Source organism: Fundulus heteroclitus, chromosome 23 (genome assembly GCF_011125445.2).
Source record: "Fundulus heteroclitus isolate FHET01 chromosome 23, MU-UCD_Fhet_4.1, whole genome shotgun sequence".
Lineage (NCBI taxonomy): Eukaryota > Metazoa > Chordata > Actinopteri > Cyprinodontiformes > Fundulidae > Fundulus > Fundulus heteroclitus.
The window spans coordinates 6,267,355-6,287,437 of NC_046383.1; the positions used below are offsets into that span (position 1 = coordinate 6,267,355).

Consider the following 20,083-nt stretch of genomic DNA (forward strand, 5'->3'; position numbering starts at 1 on the left):
ATAATAATAATCAAGGGGGCAAGTCCGAGAGTTTCTTTTTTCATAATGTTTGTTTTTAATTTCAATCAAAATTTCCGTTCACATTTCTTCATAAATAGTTGGCAGAACAAACCAACCAACATACAGTAGCCTAAAAAGTACAAGGAAACGTCTGACTCTAGATAGGCTCTAAGCGTATATAGGCCTGCTTGTTGTAACATGGTTTGCCTCGATGTGGCACAGTGACACAGTTCATCAGTGAAACAGTTTTGCTCTTCAGGAATAACGCGGAGTGTGACCCATTTTTTTCCCCTCCCAGAAAGTGTTACAACATCACATTCTAGCTGTAGTTTTATACATCAGATATTTTCCTCTGACCTCTGGAAATGGGGGCAGAAAGGTGGCGGGAATAAGAAAATGTACTTCTTTTTTTAAATTAAGGTATAGAAAATAGCATATAAAACATATACTCCTTAAATTATTTAAATAAAGTTATTTCATATATCACTGTCAAGAGGTACCGTTTCACTTTTTTTACATTGTATTTTTTAAAAGTAGTGCTGGTGGTCTGAAAATTGTTCTCGTAAGAGTACAATATACTTTGTGTATGCATAATATTCAATTCTTGAGAATAGGTTACAATGCAATGCTGTAACTCTTTTTTTCGCCACTGAACGTGTTCTCCCTCCAATTTCCCTTCCTCTAATTGTTTTTTTTTTTGTTAAACACAACAAAAAGAAAAAAAGTCATCTTGACAAGTTATTCACACAAAAAAACAAGCAAAAATGTGTAATCAAAACTGCTCTATATGCAACACCACAACAAATAACACGATTTAGTTTCACAGAAGAGTTACATTTAAAACAATGCAAGCTGACAGACAATAAAAAAAACAAAATAAAAACAGAACTTTTTTTTATTTTTGAAGATACTGTGTCGTGACAGTTCCATTGTTGCCGATGCAGACATTTAAACAGAGGCTACTTTGCACAAAGACATTGGCTGGAACTATAAAGGTTGCCATACAGGCGTATATTTTCGGCTGCTTGACCCCCTCAAATTGAAATGAATACTGAAAAATACTCAATTTGGATAATCATGAACTGCGCACAACTCCTCTAAGACCTGTATATGTAGGAGTGCAATAGGCTGATGGTTTCATTCTTTTTTTTTTTGAAATCTTATTTTCTCTTCTAATATTTGACATCTATTTCTGATCCTATAAAAGAGAAATCCACAAGTAAGTTTAAACTGAACCAAAAAAATACAAACAGAATCGCTTTGTAGCTTGTCAGCTCAACTGAACTCAGTTCTAGACAGTCAATGGTTTATTTTTTTATACATGTCAATGGTCTTATAAGGAAAATAAAAGTGACTGAAATATCTGCAATATATATAGACAAATCCATAATATTCATATAGATGATTTTTTTATTCTATTCGGTCCAAATAAGACACATGTAGGCCTATTGGTTAAGAAGAGGAAAACAGAAGGATACAATCGCGATGTGGGAGCTTAAACAAGAGTTTATCATTTGTTCAATGTTAAGCTGGTTATGACCAAAAACTGTACAGTTCTTGTTAGAAAAAACATTTCCATAAATATCATTTAAGTTTCAGAACTTATACCCATAATTAAATTACAAATCGATAAATATGGCATCATGGATATGTATTTACAACGGTATAAACAAAAGGCAACGTTATATTCAACGGTAACAATCGTAAACCTAATACCACATGTCTCCACCTGAAAACGGACGTTGACAACAGATGCGACCCCATCAAACAAGGAAAAAAATACATTCACGAGTATAATATTTATTTAAGATTTTCAGTTTTTTTCTTTTTAAATCTGCGTTCAAGTTCATGACAAAGACTTTGGCACATTTCTTAAGACTGTTTTTGAAGTTTGAACAATCAATCGAAGGAGGCGACGTCACCGTCATATAAAACAGAGTGAAATAATCTTTCTTTTTTTTTTCATTACTTTTTTTTCTTTTCCTTACTTAAATAAAAATTTGAGAAAATACATAAAATGAAAAAAATAAAACAAGCTTTCTGAAATCTGTAAACTAAAATGTTAAAAGTAAAAACAAAAACCAACAAAAAAAATTATTTATACTCAGAAAGTTTTTGTTGTTTTTTTTTTTAAGTCATGGATGATTTGTTGTTGTTTTTTTTAAAACTGCGGAATAAAGTCATTTTTTTTCCATGATCCTGAGAACGGACGTGGCCTGCTTGGTTGCTGGCTTTTGCTCTCATCTCCGTGTTGTTGTTGTTCAAGTCCCATTTGTTTGTACGTGTGTGTGTGTCAATGTGTGTGTGTGTGTGTGTGTGTGTGTGTGTGTGTGTGTGTGTGTGTGTGTGTGTGAGAGAAAATAGTTTTATTTTAAGTCACTCCTCGTTCACCCTCGTGGTCCAAACAGAGACTCAGCTCCCCTCGCCTTCAAACGTACCACTCGTTAAAGTTGGGCGGCAGTCCTTCGCTGTGGCCGGACGCGTTCTGCACCGCTGACGGCGGTGTTTTTGTCGGGTCCTCGGTGCTGGCTGAGACCAGCACCGGCGGTGTGGACGACTCGTATCCGGAGCTCGCTGCCGGGGACGATTCCGAACCTTGAGACTCGTGTACCTGCGAGAAGGAAGGTGTGTGTGTGTGAGAAACAAACCCCCAAAACAAACAGAAAATACAAGAACAGAAGCAGTGAGTGAAGAGAAAATGGTGGATCACATGCGTAAAATGCTCACATGCAGGATGCCAACGATACAGCGGTCCACGTTCAAAAATACTCCTTGCACAACGTGAACGCACTCATTTTCTCTGTGCATTACAACTGAGTGATGAGCATTTACTCAATGGCATCATAGCTATCTGTTTTGTAGCTATAAGATCTTCAGCAGGGCTTCAAGTCGTGTCTGCAGCAGAGGAGTGGGGGTGGGAAACGGCGATGGTGGTGGTGCTGTGTGTGTGTGTGTGAGAGAGCGATAGAGTGCGTATGTGTGTGTTAATGTGTTTAAGGAGTAATGAAGACGTTAATTACCTTCATGTGTTTCCTGAGAGAGCTGGGGTGTGTGTAGGACTTGTCGCACACTTTGCAGATGTATGGCTTGTCTGACGTGTGCACATGCATGTGCTTTTTCCTGTCGCTGCTGTTGGCGAAGCGTCTGTCGCAGCCGTCAAATTCACACTTAAACGGCTTCTCACCTGCGGGATTACACAAACGCACGGCACACCGTGAATCACGCATGCAGCACACAAACAAACAAAGGCAAAACTCGACGACCCCCCCCCCAAACCCCCGGACTCGGGCGCCCCACCTGCTACAAAAACAAGAGACTCGGTAACGGTCTGCAGACTATTATATAACAGGGTAACCTACATTTATTCGGCTAGACACGGATACGAGCTTCACTACTACACTCTACCGCTCTGTCAGGCTTTATTTATTCAGGAGGCCTGCTCAACACCCCCCCCCCCCTTCATTCAGCTCAACTGTAGTCAACAATGAATCAACAGGGCAGCGTGCAAAGGCTGAGCAACAATTATAAACACAGTTAGAAATTGATTAGTTGTCCGCTTGCCTCGGTAGTCTGACAGGCGAGCGCAGAATCTTAATGAATCACACCAAACATCCCAGCTCCAAGCCATGCATGCGCATTGAGGGTTAGCAGCACAGCAAAGTTTCTAAGTGTTGGTTATGCGTTTTTGTTGTTGTCGTTTTTTTTTTAGCTTGCAATCAATTTGTTTAATTATTCATCGTTCCAGTGATTGCATCGGAGCTGCTGAGGGCATGTGGCGTGGGGCAAAAGTTTTTGGAGATGGTTGTGGTGAACAACAAAAGCACGCTGCTACGTAACTGCTGAACACACACATTTGCTACCCCGTGATTCTGTTTACACGCGCGCGCAAACACCGATCCATACCTGTGTGCGTTCTTTTGTGGATCTTCAGATTTTCAGAGCGGGCGAATATTTTCCCACATCCAGGGAACGGGCACGGGAACGGCTTCTCGCCCGTGTGCACGCGGATGTGGTTGACGAGTTTGTACTTGGCCTTAAAGGACTTGCCCTCCCTCGGGCAGTCCTCCCAGAAGCAGACGTGGTTGCTCTGCTCGGGCCCCCCGACGTGCTCCATGGACACATGCGTGACCATCTCGTGCATGGTGCTGAACGTCCTGTCGCACGTCTTTTTGGGTCTGTTCATCTGGTTCTCGTCTATCCATTTGCAGGACAGCTCTTGCTTGATCGGCTGCCGCATGTATCTGAAGAAGGCCCCCGGACCGTGGTGCGTCGGCACGTTCATGCCCATGTTCATGTTGATCGGGTGGTTGTAGTTGTGCAGCTGAGCCCCGTACGGATCCGTCCGGGGGCTCGCCACCGGCCGGTACGGGTCTGGTCTTCCGAAAATGTCCCCGCGTAAGCCGAGGTGCATCTGGCTGTTCACGACGTGTCCACTCGGCGAAGTGTGGCTCACTCCCTGGTCGTGGAGTCCGGGGAACAACAAATGTCCGGGGTTGTCGGGGATCCCGGGCGGCCCGTGCAGGCTCCCCGTCGAGGCTGCAAAGATCCCATGCTGGGCGCTCGGCGCCGGGGACTCCCCGACGCCCCGGTTCCGAAAGAGAAAGTCCCGCGTCGAGTTGAACGCTCCGCCGCCGTACGAGCCCACCTGCCCCCCGTGCGAGTGTCCCAAAGCGGCCGCGTATCCAGTCGCCTGCGGGGTGAAAGCTGAGGTCTGGCTGGAAGCGATGTCGTGCGCCACGGGGCTTATTTTGAACGCGGCTGAGTGGGAGGAATCAGAGAAGGGATTCAGTCCCAGACCCGGGTCCCTGTTCCCGATGTCGTGGTGCCGCGGCGTCCCGAAGCCCCCCACTCCTAACGATGCGAACTGCGGACCGCTATCTAGAAGCATAGTCATGAAGCTCGAAGCAAACTCAGGAGTCGGGTGGGAAACAGAAAATCAAATTAAAATCCAGTTTGAGCGGGGCGCGGTGGGCTGCAGACCACTGCGCTGTGATTTACCCACGTTGAGGAAAGAAGATCCTAGAAATAAAAAAAATAAAAAAGCCGGAAAATGAGGGAAAAATCCTATGTGAAAGAGTTGGGAGGGAAAAAAAAACTCCCGTTGACTGCGATCCGTGAGAAAGAGGATCAAACTTCCCCCCCTTACCAGGCTGATGATGTCCTTGGACTGATAAAGTCAATCACTCACTCCCAGAACATAAATGAACTCAGGAGGCAGAGCTACGGCGGCCAATCGGCGCTCAGCTACCCCTCAGACACGTGATCGCCCAGAGCGGCGTTAATTGGCTGGATTTTAGGTGATTGGCAGTGTTTGGGATTGAGGGTGGCAGGTCGTCTCACCGGTTGCTTGTGATTGGCTCTTTCGGGCATTATTTTTGCAGGTATAACGGAACACTCCGGCGATGCCACATGTGTTAACGTGAAGCGCCTCAATGTAATGCCTTCACATAGAAGGAGGTAGGCGATGCACGGTCATAAAGCACCTCAGAATTAAAGAAAAATATAATTACGGAACTTTTCCTAACTTTTAGTCACTAAACAAGAGCATTTTCTTTCTATCTATCTATCTATCTATCTATCTATCTATCTATCTATCTATCTATCTATCTATCTATCTATCTATCTATCTATCTATCTATCTATCTATCTATCTATCTATCTATCTATCTATCTATCTATCTATCTAGTTTTAAGTATATTCTGTTTGGTAAAAACTGCTTGGTACAATACAGATAATGAAGAATACGCAAATGGATAAAAAACTCGATCAAAGATGGCAGTGATTGCAATGTAGATTATTTTATTCATTATTTTAATTTCATTAATTAAGTTTTTCTGTCTTGGCCAAAAAAAAAAAAAAAAAAAAAAAAAAAAAAACAGAAGGAAAAAAAAAAGCTGTCGTGCCACTGAGCAAGTTTCACAGGGTTGCCGCTGACTGACTCGCTGCAGGACACATACAATCTGATCAAGTTCAGAGACGCGCTGAGTGAGTTTCAAGCGGCGCTTTTTAAAACTCCGAGCCTTTTCACATCCTTTTCTCTCTAACCGCCCCCCACCCTCCATCTCTCCTCCTCAATCTGTCCCAGGAAGGAGCCCTCACATTCTTTATTTTACAGGGATCTGGACACCCCCCCCCCAAAAAAAAAGAAAAAAGAAGAAAAAAAAAAATCAAGTCAGTTCTTCATTCTGCTGTCGCCCTCGTCCCGCCGCATTCCCTCTGAGAACATTTCACCGAGAAAGAGTTATAGATAGGGGGGAAAAAAAGGTGAGTTTGCTTCATGCTTATCTCTGCTTTACAAGGGGCCTGTGTGATGCATGCTAGAGAAGTTTGTAAATCTACAGTTGCAAAGGGATTTAGTGCGAACCAAAGCTGCTCTATGTTTAGGCCCGTTACTCATATGTTAATTCAGTTGTTGCAAAGAGCCGCGCACCTCCTTGTCTCTCCCCCCCCCCCCCCCCTCCCTTCTTATTTGCCATCTTGCATATCAGTTCAACACTTGCGCCTTTTTAACAGAAACTCAACAACTTCTCATGAAGCAAATCCACGAATGAGATTCACTTCATCGTTTTTCCTCCGTGTGTGTGTGTGTGTGTGTGCGCGCTTATATGCGTGCGTCTCCCTCCTCGCTCCGTCTCACAGTTTTCTCCCTCCCTTCACCCTCTCTCTCTCTCTCTCTCTTTCTCTCTCTCTCTTTCTCTCTCTCTCTCTCTCTCTCTCTCTCTCTCTCTCTCTCTCTCTCACACACACACACACACACACACACACACACACACACACACACACACACACACACACAGAGCACACGCTTTGCGCGTTCACGCACACGCACGCGCACACTTATGCACGCAGAGTAAAAAAAAAAAAAGAGAGAGAGAGAGAAAAAAACACAGCCCAGCATATGCACACATTCACATCTGCACACACGCAGATTTATTGCGACCTTCGCTGAACTTTGGGAAGTGACAAGCAGCCTGTTAAGTTTTCCTGTATTCCCTCCGTATTTTACTGGCTTGTTGAAACGTGAAGGCTCCACACGCCGCTTTTAAATAAACGCGCCGTGTGTTTACAGCCATATTATACCGCTATGGACTGATTAAGTGACACGGGTTAAGATGAGTCACAAATGTTGCCTTTTTTTTCTGAGCTCTTGCTGTGGAAAAAAAAAAAGAGAGAGGGGGGGGGGAAGCTGCCACCAACAAGGCCACATATAAAGCAACTGTTGCTTTAGTGTTAAAGTTCTGACTTTAATTTATTAATTACTGAACTCTTGAGAAGTGGCAACGGGCTTCAAACACACGTCGTCTATATTATAGTGAAAACAAACGGCACAAGTAGAGGGGTTATTTTTATTTGTCTTGTTCCTCCACCGCGTGTTTTCAATTTCACCCGAGAGGAGCTCAGATACTTTACGCTTTTTTGTCTCCCAACTGGATAATAAAACGCTACTTCAGAAAAAAAGGCGCAAAAAAACCCCAGCAAAAGCCCACAGCCTTCTCAATCAAAACGTCCTCTCCCTGACAGCGTTTATAAACGCATCTGTTCAATCACAGCGCGAGTAAATCTGATAAATAAATGCAATTTCAAAATTCCTAATTCAATGGTTTGCTTGCATTCAATTTAATTACAGAAAAATCACTCAATTTGCATGCAAACGACACCCGCGTAAAAAAAAAAAAAAGAAAAAAATCATGAATGAATAAATTTAGCACATGCAGGCGTGATGCAACGTGATGCATTCAGCAGGATTATTCTGCAGGACTGCGGTATGTATAATTTTGTTTTATTTAGTCATCTCTGCTGGGATTACCTCACTGGGCGTTTGGAAAGCTCATTGGTTATAACATAATCTTCCCTCGACAGAGCATGCGCGCTACCTTAAAATATGAGAATATTTTATGGTGTGCATGCCCTCCCTGACTGTAGGCCCATGCTGTTGGAAAAGAGAACATAGCCATCACCCTATATGGTAAACAGCTCCCATTTATATGCTTTTTGTAACTAGATGCAATATAGGCTGCAACATAAAACGTTATTTTTTATTTAAAAAGCTGGATGCATGCATCTTATTTTCCCCATAAAATAAAGTGGCCTCTAGCAGCCTTTTTCTTCTTGCAGCAAAGCTGAGTAATTTTTCTTTCTTTTTTTTTTGTTCCATGTTGTCTGGCCTGTAGCCCACACTATGCTGGCTCAGGCCACTTGTGCAGTAGACAAGTTTGTGGACTTGAAGTTAACTCAATAACGACTGAACCAACGTGCAATGTAGCCTGAATGTCCCTTTTCGGAGAAGCTAAATCAGAGCTTAGCGTTACTTGTCTTTGTGTTTTTACTGTAGATCGAGGTTGTGCTCTTGGGTTTTTAAAGACTGGAGAGGGAACGCCAGAGTCTTAAAGGTGCAGTGAAAGAAACAGTAGTCTGATTCACTGCTTTGCTTTCTGTGGTCAATGGGATAAATGCTGCAGATGGATTCGCTGTTGTTTAACATGATCATAACATGATCAATGTTAACATGAAAAATTGTGTGCGATGCTCATTTTGCAGAAAGCTCCCCATACCACAGACGAAAGCTTGAAGTCTCAGGTTTTGCTCTTTCGTTCGGTTTCGTTTACAAAAAAAATTATTTGGTGTTTTTGCTTTAAACTTTTGAATGATTTTGTTTATGTATCTTCATGCATGGATCAATAATTTTTTTTCGAAATGTTTATAACATTACTTTACGGAACATATATTTAAACACATACGCGTAGGCTTCTGGTATTCATTTTCTAAGTCAGATACAGCAGGAGAAAGTAGCATAAAATCTGTCAGGGAAGATTTTTCTATTTTAGCATCTACCTATAACAATTTTAGTTTTTGCAATATAATGTTTAACGTTATCCCATCTCCGTCAAACACGTTTCGGATCTGTGTTTTTCGTTTTTCGCAGGCGAATAGTTTTAATTTTTCTGTATTTGCGTAATCTAAAATAGCCCTTTTAAAATAATGTGAACAGTAAAGTAAAAACAAAAACATATTTTCTATATATTGTCAGATTAGGCGGTCAGTTGGGCTCTCAGCGACTGCACTTGGAATTCGCCTTCATATGGCTGATGGGGAGAGCTAATTGACTTCTTGCTGTGATTTACTGGAGCAGCTGTCCCCCAAATGGACTCATCCCAAACCTGTTAATTCATCTAAATTTCATAATGTGATGGCAACAAGGTGCACTGCCATCCCCACATCAATTACAATATCTCAGCTCCACACTAGGGCTTGCACTGGTACATACACACATTTCCTCCTGCAAAACATTAACAGACACAGGAATCAGTTTCTGAAAATATTGCAAGAATACATTTTGCAATATTACCAATAATCGTTTTTTATTTGACTTTTGTCGGAGCGATTGATATTAATCCTAAAACACAGAATCTCTTTGAGTCTATTTCATACTAACCTGCATGGCATCCGTATGTTTGCCTGTTTTACGCTTCGTAAACAGCTTTATAATGTCTAAAAGAAATTTATCGCCCACTAAGTTTAAGGATATTGAACCTAATGAATTGTCAATGCACTTTTGAACGTGCTTTCATTTTCTACGTTTGGATTTTGTACCTCGTAATTAGGACCATGTCCTGTTTTTTCTCCTACTTTGTGCTCAGTTTGAGGCACAGTAACAGACCCAGGTGGGACGAGGACATTACAAATGTGTGGATTTATTTACCCACAAAAATTGAAATAACATTTTGTGTCTAGTGGTCTGTAATATGCCATTTGTCTTGTTAGCAAACCGAATGTCGGAGTCATTTGCAAGCCAATTTAGTAAATCACCATACACAATCTAACTCAAAGCGATTTAAAGGAAAATAGATCAACAAACTCAAAGAAAATTATATTAACAATAAGAAATTTATTTTCAAAATAAGAGAAAAAATATATATGTTTTTGTTGCGGAGATGTGTCAAAATACTTTTCATAAAACTTAAGAAATTGCAACTTAAATTTTACTAAATCTAATTTCCTTATTTATTTAAAATGTATTTTCCATATTTTATGAAATAAGAATGCAAAGCTGTAACACAAACAATTCCTTAGTAATAACCTATCAATATGTTTTTTTAAAAGATAGTTTTGTTTATGTAATGGTTCGTCATTGGAAGTTAACCTTAACCTGGCTTATAAACCAGAAAGAATCCTTTGATTTTTTGGGTTAAATTTTTAACATACATTTAGTTCTTGATTTATTGTCCTTTATTTGGCTTATTTTACATATTAGATACACACAATAAGTCCTTTTAACCGTTTTAGACAATAGATTTCAAACTAGATATGTATAATTTTAGCCCTCTAACACCCCCCCTTTCTTTAAAAAAATAAATGGCAGTTATCAAACAGGCCCAGTGACACACCTCAGCTGCTGTGATTCTGTTACTGCAAAAGTGAAGCCAAACAGCCTCATAGAATCATAACATCTCTTTGCACATCCCACCTTTTCTTTTCTTTTCCTGCAAAAAAAAAAAAAAAAAGGACCACAAATCATCAGGTTTGCCAGACCTTTGTGCAGACTGAGTGGAAACCTACAGTTTGTTGACCTTCTGATCTCAATTATTTTCAGAAATGCATCAGGTTAAAGGTTGACAAACATGACCGCCAATGACAATCAGGGCGGATTTAGGCCAGTTTTAGGCCTGTTTACTATTTCACAGCACTTACTGTCAAGTGGCTTTTCTTTACCCCATTGCTGCCTTTAGAAAGCAGAGCAACCAAAGTGAAAAACTACAATGTAGAATTTAGATTTTATTTCTCTTTGTATTTAGGTGGGGGAAATTGTTTAAAATCTGCCACTAAAAGTCTTTGGAAATATAAGGGAGGAAGGGGGGGGGGGGGCATTCACTTTAAACCTACATAAGCTACGGCCCGGGGCCCATGCCTCGTTGCGTGGATTTAAATAAAAGTAAGAGATGAAAGAATGTGCCTTAACTGACCGAGGTGTTGAGGAGCCTGAGCCACGTCAAAAAAAAAAAGAAAAAAAAAAGCGAGCTGACGCACAGAAAGAAAAAAGTGCTCCACTGGAGCAGCAGCAACAGTGCAGAGCTCCGTGTCCTTACAGCACCCCAAAGTATACATAAGAAAGTTTTCAGACAAGCCCACATGCAAGTTTGTCACGTTTCACAATTTACATTTTACATAACCACTTTCTTAAATAATAATAATAATAATACAAAAATGTCTGCCAGCCTTCAGAACACACGTTTGAAGATTATTAATTTATTTACGTGCCTTAATGAGAAAGGCGTCATTTAAGGAGGTGGTTTATGTTGGGCTCTAAGGTATAAAATGCTATAGACTGTTCTGTATTTTCTCCCAAATGACATTCTGTGAGGGAGGGTAGCCTGTAATAATAATAAAAAAAGATCCTCTTAAGAATTGCCTCTACTACTTGTTGCTTCATTGCACTTAACTATTTTTCAAGTAGTGCAAACTTGCATATAAAGAAACGCATGTTTTAATAAATCAATAAAGTTACATTTTAATTCCCTTAAAAGCACCGTGACTTAAACATTTAATGACTAAATATTTTTTTTAGAAGTTCTGCGGAAGCGGATTCGTGTAAAAAAAAAAAAATAGAAGTAGCTTAATTAAAAATACATTTTCACGTAACTTTCAGGTGTTTCATTGTACTCACAACCCATGTCTTGAGAATAATTGGCCTGGACACGCAGGGACCAAACCCCATTGTTCTTGCCAGGCACGGAGTTGTTGGTTTGGCAAAGAAAAAGCCTTTGCAGACTTTGATTGTGTTGTGTTTTGTCCATGTCTGGATCCAATCACTTGACTTCTACCAGATGATTACTAATAAACATTAACCTGTACATCCCCCCCCCCCCACCCCCCCCTCTACTCGCTCTCTCTCTGTCTCTCCTGCTATATGCGCAGATTTTAGAGAAGGGTTGTAATGAGTGTGCGCCTGAAGTTAAAGAGGCAGCGATATTAGGGGAGTAGCACCGCGGCACATTTCAAAGCGTTTTCTCGGCGATATTTGAAAAACGGAGTCGTGTGGTGAACTCCTGCGTGTCCCTTTTAAAACAAACCCAGCGCCTGTCAATCACCGCACATTCCAACCAATCCCAAAGCTCCCTTTTTAAAAGCAGGTTTGCCTGCTGTGCTTTTATATTGCACCATGGCCTGTTTCGAAGTATTTTTTTTTTTTTTACAACCACGGTTATTGCCACAAATCAAGAGGGCAAAGTGAACCGGCATGGGACTCACACCAACTCGAACGAAACTGAATCTGGTTGCAGCTTCCGCGATGTTCCCGGCCAAGAATTTCACATGCAGATGATATACAGCAAGGGGGGAGAGGAGGAAAAAAAAAAAACAACCAGCAACATGGGAGCGGGATTTCTAGGTGCATCCTGACTGCTTGCACTGGTTGATTTCTGCAAACTCACAACAAAACATGACAAGCCTTTCGAGGTTTAGTGGCTGCCCTCTCTCTTGCGTCAACCCCGGGGAGAGCAATACTGAACCCAGCGTGGTGCTGCCACCTTTGGCAGGGGAGCACATGGGACACCCCACTGGCAGTTCCTTAAAACTCTGCCCCTCGCACAATTTGCGAGACTACCCCGAGACGAGGTCCAGTGCATATGTTGACCACTCGGTTCCCAGTTTTTCAGACTCTGGATATCCCAGTCACCGGTTAGAGCACAGCCCTAGGGGCATTATCATTGGAGCCAATCTCTCTGGAGCCGGCATGCCACCTGTCACTGATCAACTGGCACCAAGACCTAACCAACATGGCGGGATGGGGAGGTACCGGGACTTTGCTGGCTGCAGGGACAACAGGAGCCACGCGTTTTTCGCCAGCTACCAGGAGCAGGCCCACGCCTCCACGGACGCGCCCCGCGACTTCGGCGGCCAGATGATGCTGGGTCTACCTGGCGACCTCCTAACCCGGAGTCACTCCTACGGCCAGACCATCAGCCCCAAGGGAAACGGACAGCAGATCGTCACCCAGTTCCTGGGTCTCTACAAGCCTCTGAACATGGCGATCCAGCGTGGGGGAGCCGACGCCTTCCTCAGGTGCTCCAAGCAGGCGATCAAGCACGAGCTGGTGTGCAAGTGGAGTGACGGCAAAGACGCAGGGACGGGGAAGCTGCCCTGCTCCAGAGCCTTCGGGACCATGTATGAACTTGTCACCCATGTGACAGTGGAGCACGTCGGAGGACCCGAGCACGCCGAATACATTTGTCACTGGGAGAACTGTGCGAGGGACAGGAAGCCTTTCAAAGCAAAATACAAGCTGGTGAACCACGTCAGGGTCCACACTGGGGAGAAGCCCTTTCCCTGTCCATTTCACGGCTGTGAGAAAGTTTTTGCCAGATCAGAGAATCTAAAGATCCATAAGAGGACTCACACAGGTCAGTAAAATAATAATAATAATAATAATAATAATAATAATAATAATAATAATAATAATAATAATAATAATAATCATAATCATAATAATAATAATAATGTTTATTATTTCGTTTGTAATTAATTAATAATAAATGTTAAACTTTTAGGTGTTTTACTGTAATCACTGTACTATTATTATTATTGCTATTTTTCTTGCTATTATTATTATTATTATTATTATTATTATTATTATTATTATTATTATTATTAGTTATGTTGCATCATTTAGGCCATGCTTATTTTGCTATTAATTCTCTCATACTTTTCTGTGCGTGTTTTTTTCCCCCCTCGCTGTCCATGTCTAATTTTTACGCGAGTGTCTGCAGGAGAAAAAAGAAAAAAGAAATAATATTAATAATAATAAAAAAAACAACAACAACAATAACACGTGTAGTCCCCACGCAGGAGCCACAGATGAGAAGTAGTAAGACAGCTGCAAACGAGTGCAGGCAGCATGCCTGGCGCGTTGGGTGCCTCCCTCACTTCATTCAGAGAAATTATTAAATAAATGCCGGGACACCGGAGAGCTGTGACGTAGCCGTTACGCGGCCTCTGCCTCCCAGGGATTTATCTTCCTGTGTTCACAGAGCACAGCGCACCGAGATGCAGCCATGATGTAGTGGGAAATAATAAACCAAAGTTGAGGAAAGGGTTATAAAGAACGTGTTACATTTAAAAAATATATATATCCTGTTACCTTTTTTTAATTTTTTATTTTTTTTACGTTTTCTTTAAAGGGCATTTTATATGTTACCAGAAACCGTGAAATGTTTTTTTTTAAACTTCACAATCTAGTATTTTTTATGAGCAAACACCCAAACGTAAAATAAATGAGCATGCAGTCATATTTTATTCTCCCACCCCCTCCCACACACACACACACACACTCACACACACACGTCTATAACCCTAATTATAGTGAAATAAAGGCATTTAAAATAGAATTATATAAATAAAGTGAGTTGCTTTCTAAAAAAAAAAAAAAAAAAAACTGGACTGAAAACATATTCCTTGGGCACCGTCTATTATTTCTGCTGTGTATTGTTTTATTAATAAAAGCAGCAGAAGAAAGAGACACAACAGAGCCCCCTGTGACACTGGTTAAGCTATCACACAACTGCACATGCGTACAGTGTGCATATTAATCAGGCTTTTATGTAATAACAAAATGTACCATAAAACACACCAAACCAATTCAGTCATTTCAGTTTTATGGCGGCAGTTTACAACAGATGTCATCTGAAGAAACTCCACGAGACAACAAGGGCCAATTCATGCCCCATTATGAACGGACATTCATATCATCGATCATACACATATTTGGATTCAGCTATAGTTAGTCCAATTTGATTGCACTTGTAATACAGCACAGTCCAATTCAACAACCCAGTGCCTTACAGACACGTACAACTGTTATATTGCCATGAAGCTGTTGTATAGTAAACTGAAGTGGATTAACACGTTTAAACAGAAATGGGGATGAGGTCAAAATGTCTCAAAAGTTGCAATATGAGGTGCAAAAAAAGCAAACTATAAGGAGATGCACTTAAAGTGTGTGACTTTAATAAATGTGTAATACACCACATATATACATATATGTATGTGTATATATATATATATACATATAGCTATATATATATATATATAGCTATGGAAATTGCTGGAGGATTGCAAATGTGGCTTAAATTGCATGGTCATGGTTTCATGTTCAGGCCTGTAAGCACTTTCATAACTCGTGCTCGTGTCTCTCTCTGCACGTTTAGGTGAAAAGCCGTTTAAATGCGAGTTTGAGGGCTGCAACCGGAGATTTGCGAACAGCAGTGACAGAAAGAAGCACTCCCACGTCCACTCCAGTGATAAACCCTACATGTGCAAGGTCAGGGGCTGTGACAAGTGCTACACCCACCCGAGCTCTCTGCGGAAGCACATGAAGCTCCACTGCACCAAGGAGGACGTGGCCAAAGGCGGCGACGCACGTCCCAGTGACGAGGGGCATGCTGCGGAGGGCAGGCCGGCCCGAGCGTCGGACGTGGGCCAGATCAGCCCCCCTCACGCCCCCACCTCCACTCAGGATGTCCACCTGTCCCCTGAGAGCCGGGACGAGTCGACCCCGAGGTCGCGCTTCCATCACGCGTTTGACAGCAGCTTGGACTACTCGGCGCACAGGTCGCAGCCCCTCTTGGACCCTTTGTTGCTGCAGAGGGGCAGCTACAGGTCTCAATCTTCCCAGTACCCCTGCGGCCAGACTGGTCACGCGTTTGCCCAGACCCCGCGGACTTTCTCCTCAGCGTCCCCCTTTCAGAAGAGCATCGTGAACGGATGGTACACATGCCACAGTGGCGTGGACTCCTTCCCACCAAAGCAGTGCAACAACATCCCCTCCCTCTGAGGGCCCGAGCACAAACTGTGGGCCTTTGTTTTCATGTTGTAGCCTAAAAACCTAACAGCTGTGTCTCTTTTACTCTGTGTACGTCTGTGAATGCTGTATGAAATAGTTTCTGAAAAGTCCTTTTGGATTCTGCATCGCGAAATGTGGCAAACTTCTGTTTTCCTTGTTGCCCCTCGATCGGCGTCATCTACCTAGCAGGCTTCGTGAGCGAATACGTGTTGCATAACTTTCCAAAACTGACGGTCAGTCAGATAAATGAAAAGAAACGTATCGCTTTTAATGCAACATTTTTATGGATATAATTATCGGCGCAGTGAGCATTCTGAACCTAAAATCTAACAGGAAAGTTAAAAAAATAAATCTGAATGTAGCCCTCACAGTAGGGGTCTTTGTTGAATGTAAACTAGGTTTAATGTATGTCAAGATTAATAGAAATATTATTCATGACTTTATGTATATCGCAGGATGAATCATTATCTGGGTGATCTTTACTTGGGTTAAATTTTGAGATCTAACAAGCCTGCTTGGTGGGCCTGCAGCATGATTTGACTTTAATTAATATACCGGCAGGCTCATTATTTTTTCCTTTTCCTTACCCTTGATTAAGTTCAACATTTTTGCTCCTTTTTCTCATAAAACATTGGTGCTTTATAATATGTGTTTATTTCGCATTTCCGTGCAAAGTGAGTAAAACCACAGTGTTTGTGTTAATGGTAAAAAAAAAAAAAAAAAACAACAACAAAAAAAGTTTAATTAGAATACATTCCTGCTGTACATAAGCATACTGTATAATTAATTATGTATCCTTATATTTTATAAAAGTGTCTATATTCTCTTTGATCAGATATGTGTTATATACCCTCATCGATTAATGTTCACCAATGACAAAATCATTGCTTTGAAATCCATGAAAAGGTAAATTCAACTAAAAATTTTTTTATTTTTATTGTCCAAGTCAAGTGTCATAACAATTGACAATTGTCCTAAAAATTTCATGCATATATATATATATATATATATATATGTTCATATATATATATATATATATATATATATATATATATATATATATATATATATATATATATGTTCATATATACATATATATATATATATATATATATATGTTCATATATACATATATATATATATATATATATACATATACATATATACATATATATGTTCATATATATATATATATATATATATATATATATATATATATATATATATATATATATATATATATATATATATATATATATATATAATTGTGTGTATCTATTCCATTGGGTCTGAATTGGACCTGATTGCTATGTTTGGGTGCCCAGAGATTAGATTTGTTGTGAATTGGTGCTATATTAATAAACTGAACTGAAATGAATTGAATTTAGCATTAATATGTGAAATTAGATCATAATGTACAATGAAAGCGTCCACACAAAAGCGTGCTTCAATGTTGTCATCAATCAAAACTGCTGTATTTAATGTTACACTTTCAGATTTTTCAACCCATCTCAACATTCATTGAAGGCAAATATAATTCATGTTGGGAAAGTCTTTAAAAAAAAAAAAAAACTTTCAAACAAAGATGTTGGTTTTACTTTTTTAGATTTACTTTCTGCTAATGGTAAAATGTTTGCCTCCAGTACAGTTTCGCTGACACATTTGTTCACGTTTTCTTAGTTTTTGTACATTCTGGAATGCAAATGTCAACAAGCAGCTCATTATTTCGCAGGAATGAGCCAAACAGATCTCTCTTCTTGACGCCTGTCTTTGTTGTCTGCAGACTTTGAGTTCGCTTTTGCAGTCTGGTCTTGGTGCAAAGGAGGAACTTATCTGTAGCGAGTTATTGTTCCCAGTTTACACTCCATGTGTTATAAAATATATCTTTGTCTAAAGATGTCAAAAAAAGGAGAGCAGCTGACAACTCAGAGACCAGATACAAGTACAGTATGAGTCTTAATAATGATGAATAAAGAAAAACAAAACAATCTTTCAAATTTATTTTCTGACCAGTGTTTTTATGCATGTTGCTCATATTTTCAGTGGTACACAAGTTTATTTCACACGTGTAGAGAAAATCGGGTCATGTTGAGTCATTTCTTGGAAAATCTTATTTGCGGGACATGATGGTCTCATTGATCTTACAGCTAACTAACATCAAAGTACGTCTGATCATCACAACTTTCATTAGATATTTCATTAGATATTTGGATAATCATGAAAAGAGTGCACTTATTGGTGTAAGGCTGCATTTTGACCCTCTGGGGATGCTATTCTGGATACTATTTCAAGGTCATAGCACAAGCATCCGAAGAAAACTATGAACCATCTCAGCACCATGAAGATTGAGGAAAAAGGGAAACACTGGAGGGTCTCAGTTGTTCCATGTCTTAGTGAAAATCTGAAAGAAAGAATGTTAACTATATCTGCAAATATCTGCGAATGCAATCTGTGATTCGCTTGTTTATGCATTCTGTGTTCTGTGTATGTTACCCACGAGGATCCATCTTTAGGGAGATTCAGATATATTTGAATGTGCATTTTGCAATTTTACTGCATTTAAGTTTTATTTTTAACTTTCCAGCAGGAGTGTTTGGTCGGCGCCATCCACATCTTGTCAATGCGTCTGATTTTCAGTATGACACCAAGCAGTTTGAGCTGCTTTATTTCGCTTTTCCTAATTAGTAGTGACTTGCCATTGCTACATGAGAGCTACTAAATGCAATAAAACATGAATATTAATGTAGCTTAAGATTTTATATGTCTTATGAGATCATCTCAAGTGCTTGGTTTGAAATATTTAGATAGAGACGTCTTTCTGTCTTTAAGCAAAATGGGCTGAACTTTGACAGCTTTGATCAAAATGCTTTAATGGACAAATTACTAGAATTTATGAAGTAACTTTCTAAGGAACGCAACCTCGACGAGGGCTTGCATCAGGTGCTTCAGGTGTTGCTGTGGCGTTAAGACTTTTCAAGAGATGTGAATATATTTTAGGCTAGTTTGCTGTGCCCTTATGCCTTTCTACAAATAATCCAAGTGTGCACAGAAACATTTCAAGTCAAACGTGAGGCCATTTTTGTTCCAGTGCGATGCGGTGATGCGAAGCCGCAACGCCAGCCGTAAATGTCTACCACAGTACTTAAGTGCAGCGCTGTAAACTCAGACCAAGCTGTGGTAATATTCCATAAACACCGAACCCCACCACACCCCCCCCCCCCCCTCCCCCCCCAGTAATCACCACTGATTAGACCCCGCACTCCCCAGTTTGCCACTTGCCCGCCGCCATCTTTATTTTTGTGCTCTGCCTAGCAACAAGCACAGGCGCCATTTTGGATGGGGTATACATCAGGTTGATATAAATAAATCTTTTTTTTTTTTTTTTTTTTTCCACTTTGGCATTCACTGAATTGTGACAGGGTAACACCCCCCCTTGCGTTGCTTTCGGGCTCAACATGATGAGGAACCCAGCTGTGTACCAGGAGGTGGGCTGCTTTGTCACACCAGGTCTTTCGCTTTTATGCATCATCATAACCAAAAATGACATCTTGCGTAATTTACACTGTGCAGCTGCCATACCTTTCCAGTGGCGGTCAGGCAGCTGGCAGTGGCTGAAACGGCTGTGTCAGCACCGGCACGCACTGACCAAGGAGGATTTTAATTGGATCCCTGGCTTTTTCCTGAACCTCCTCAGGTCGAGTCAGAGGTGCTTTTGCTTCCCTACTTGCTTTCTTTTTATCAATACCCCCTCACCCTCCTCCTCTTTTTTTTCTTCTTCTTTTTCTTTTTTTTACCAGATTCTCTTATTCTTTCTTCTCATCAACCTTTATCCCTGCAGCTCCTGGCGATCTTCACCCTCTGTGGCTCCTTCATGATGGCCCTCTAATCTCTGCCAGTGTGACTCCATAGAAAGTACTGTTGATATGCTGTTCAAGATTCTGGCCCTCACATGAATGCAGGTTGACTTGTATAAAATGGATCTAAAAAGTTTTCACACCCCTGTGAAAATCCCAAATCTATGATGAATAATTTTTAAAACCTTTTTTTTCCCCCTTTTATATTAAGAAATATAATATATAACACTCCTGAAAGAAATTGCTGGTAGGAGTCTGTCAGTAAAACACATCTTAACTAATATTTGTCCTCTCCCTTGCCCAAGTTCTTCAAATCTTTCAGGAAAATACTTGTCCACAACCCTCTTCAGGTGACAGATTGTCTATAAGGTTCGGTATCTTTTTGGTCATTCA

At 40.8% G+C, this 20,083-nt stretch overlaps 2 protein-coding genes across 2 annotated transcripts; one reads left to right on the plus strand and one right to left on the minus strand.

Moving 5' to 3' along the window:
* Positions 1 to 2,117: 2,117 nt before the first annotated feature.
* Positions 2,118 to 5,191, minus strand: zic3 (zic family member 3 heterotaxy 1 (odd-paired homolog, Drosophila)). The gene is made up of 3 exons (XM_012861822.3): positions 3,904 to 5,191; positions 3,021 to 3,184; positions 2,118 to 2,611 (listed from the first exon to the last, which is right to left on the minus strand). The coding sequence occupies exons 1-3, from the start codon at positions 4,892 to 4,894 to the stop codon at positions 2,429 to 2,431; spliced, it is 1,338 nt and encodes a 445-aa protein (XP_012717276.1). The 5' UTR covers positions 4,895 to 5,191; the 3' UTR covers positions 2,118 to 2,428.
* Positions 5,192 to 11,917: 6,726 nt separating this feature from the next.
* Positions 11,918 to 16,560, plus strand: zic6 (zic family member 6). Its single transcript, XM_012861821.3, has 2 exons — positions 11,918 to 13,398; positions 15,202 to 16,560. The coding sequence occupies exons 1-2, from the start codon at positions 12,438 to 12,440 to the stop codon at positions 15,825 to 15,827; spliced, it is 1,587 nt and encodes a 528-aa protein (XP_012717275.1). The 5' UTR covers positions 11,918 to 12,437; the 3' UTR covers positions 15,828 to 16,560.
* The last annotated feature ends 3,523 nt before the right edge of the window (positions 16,561 to 20,083 follow it).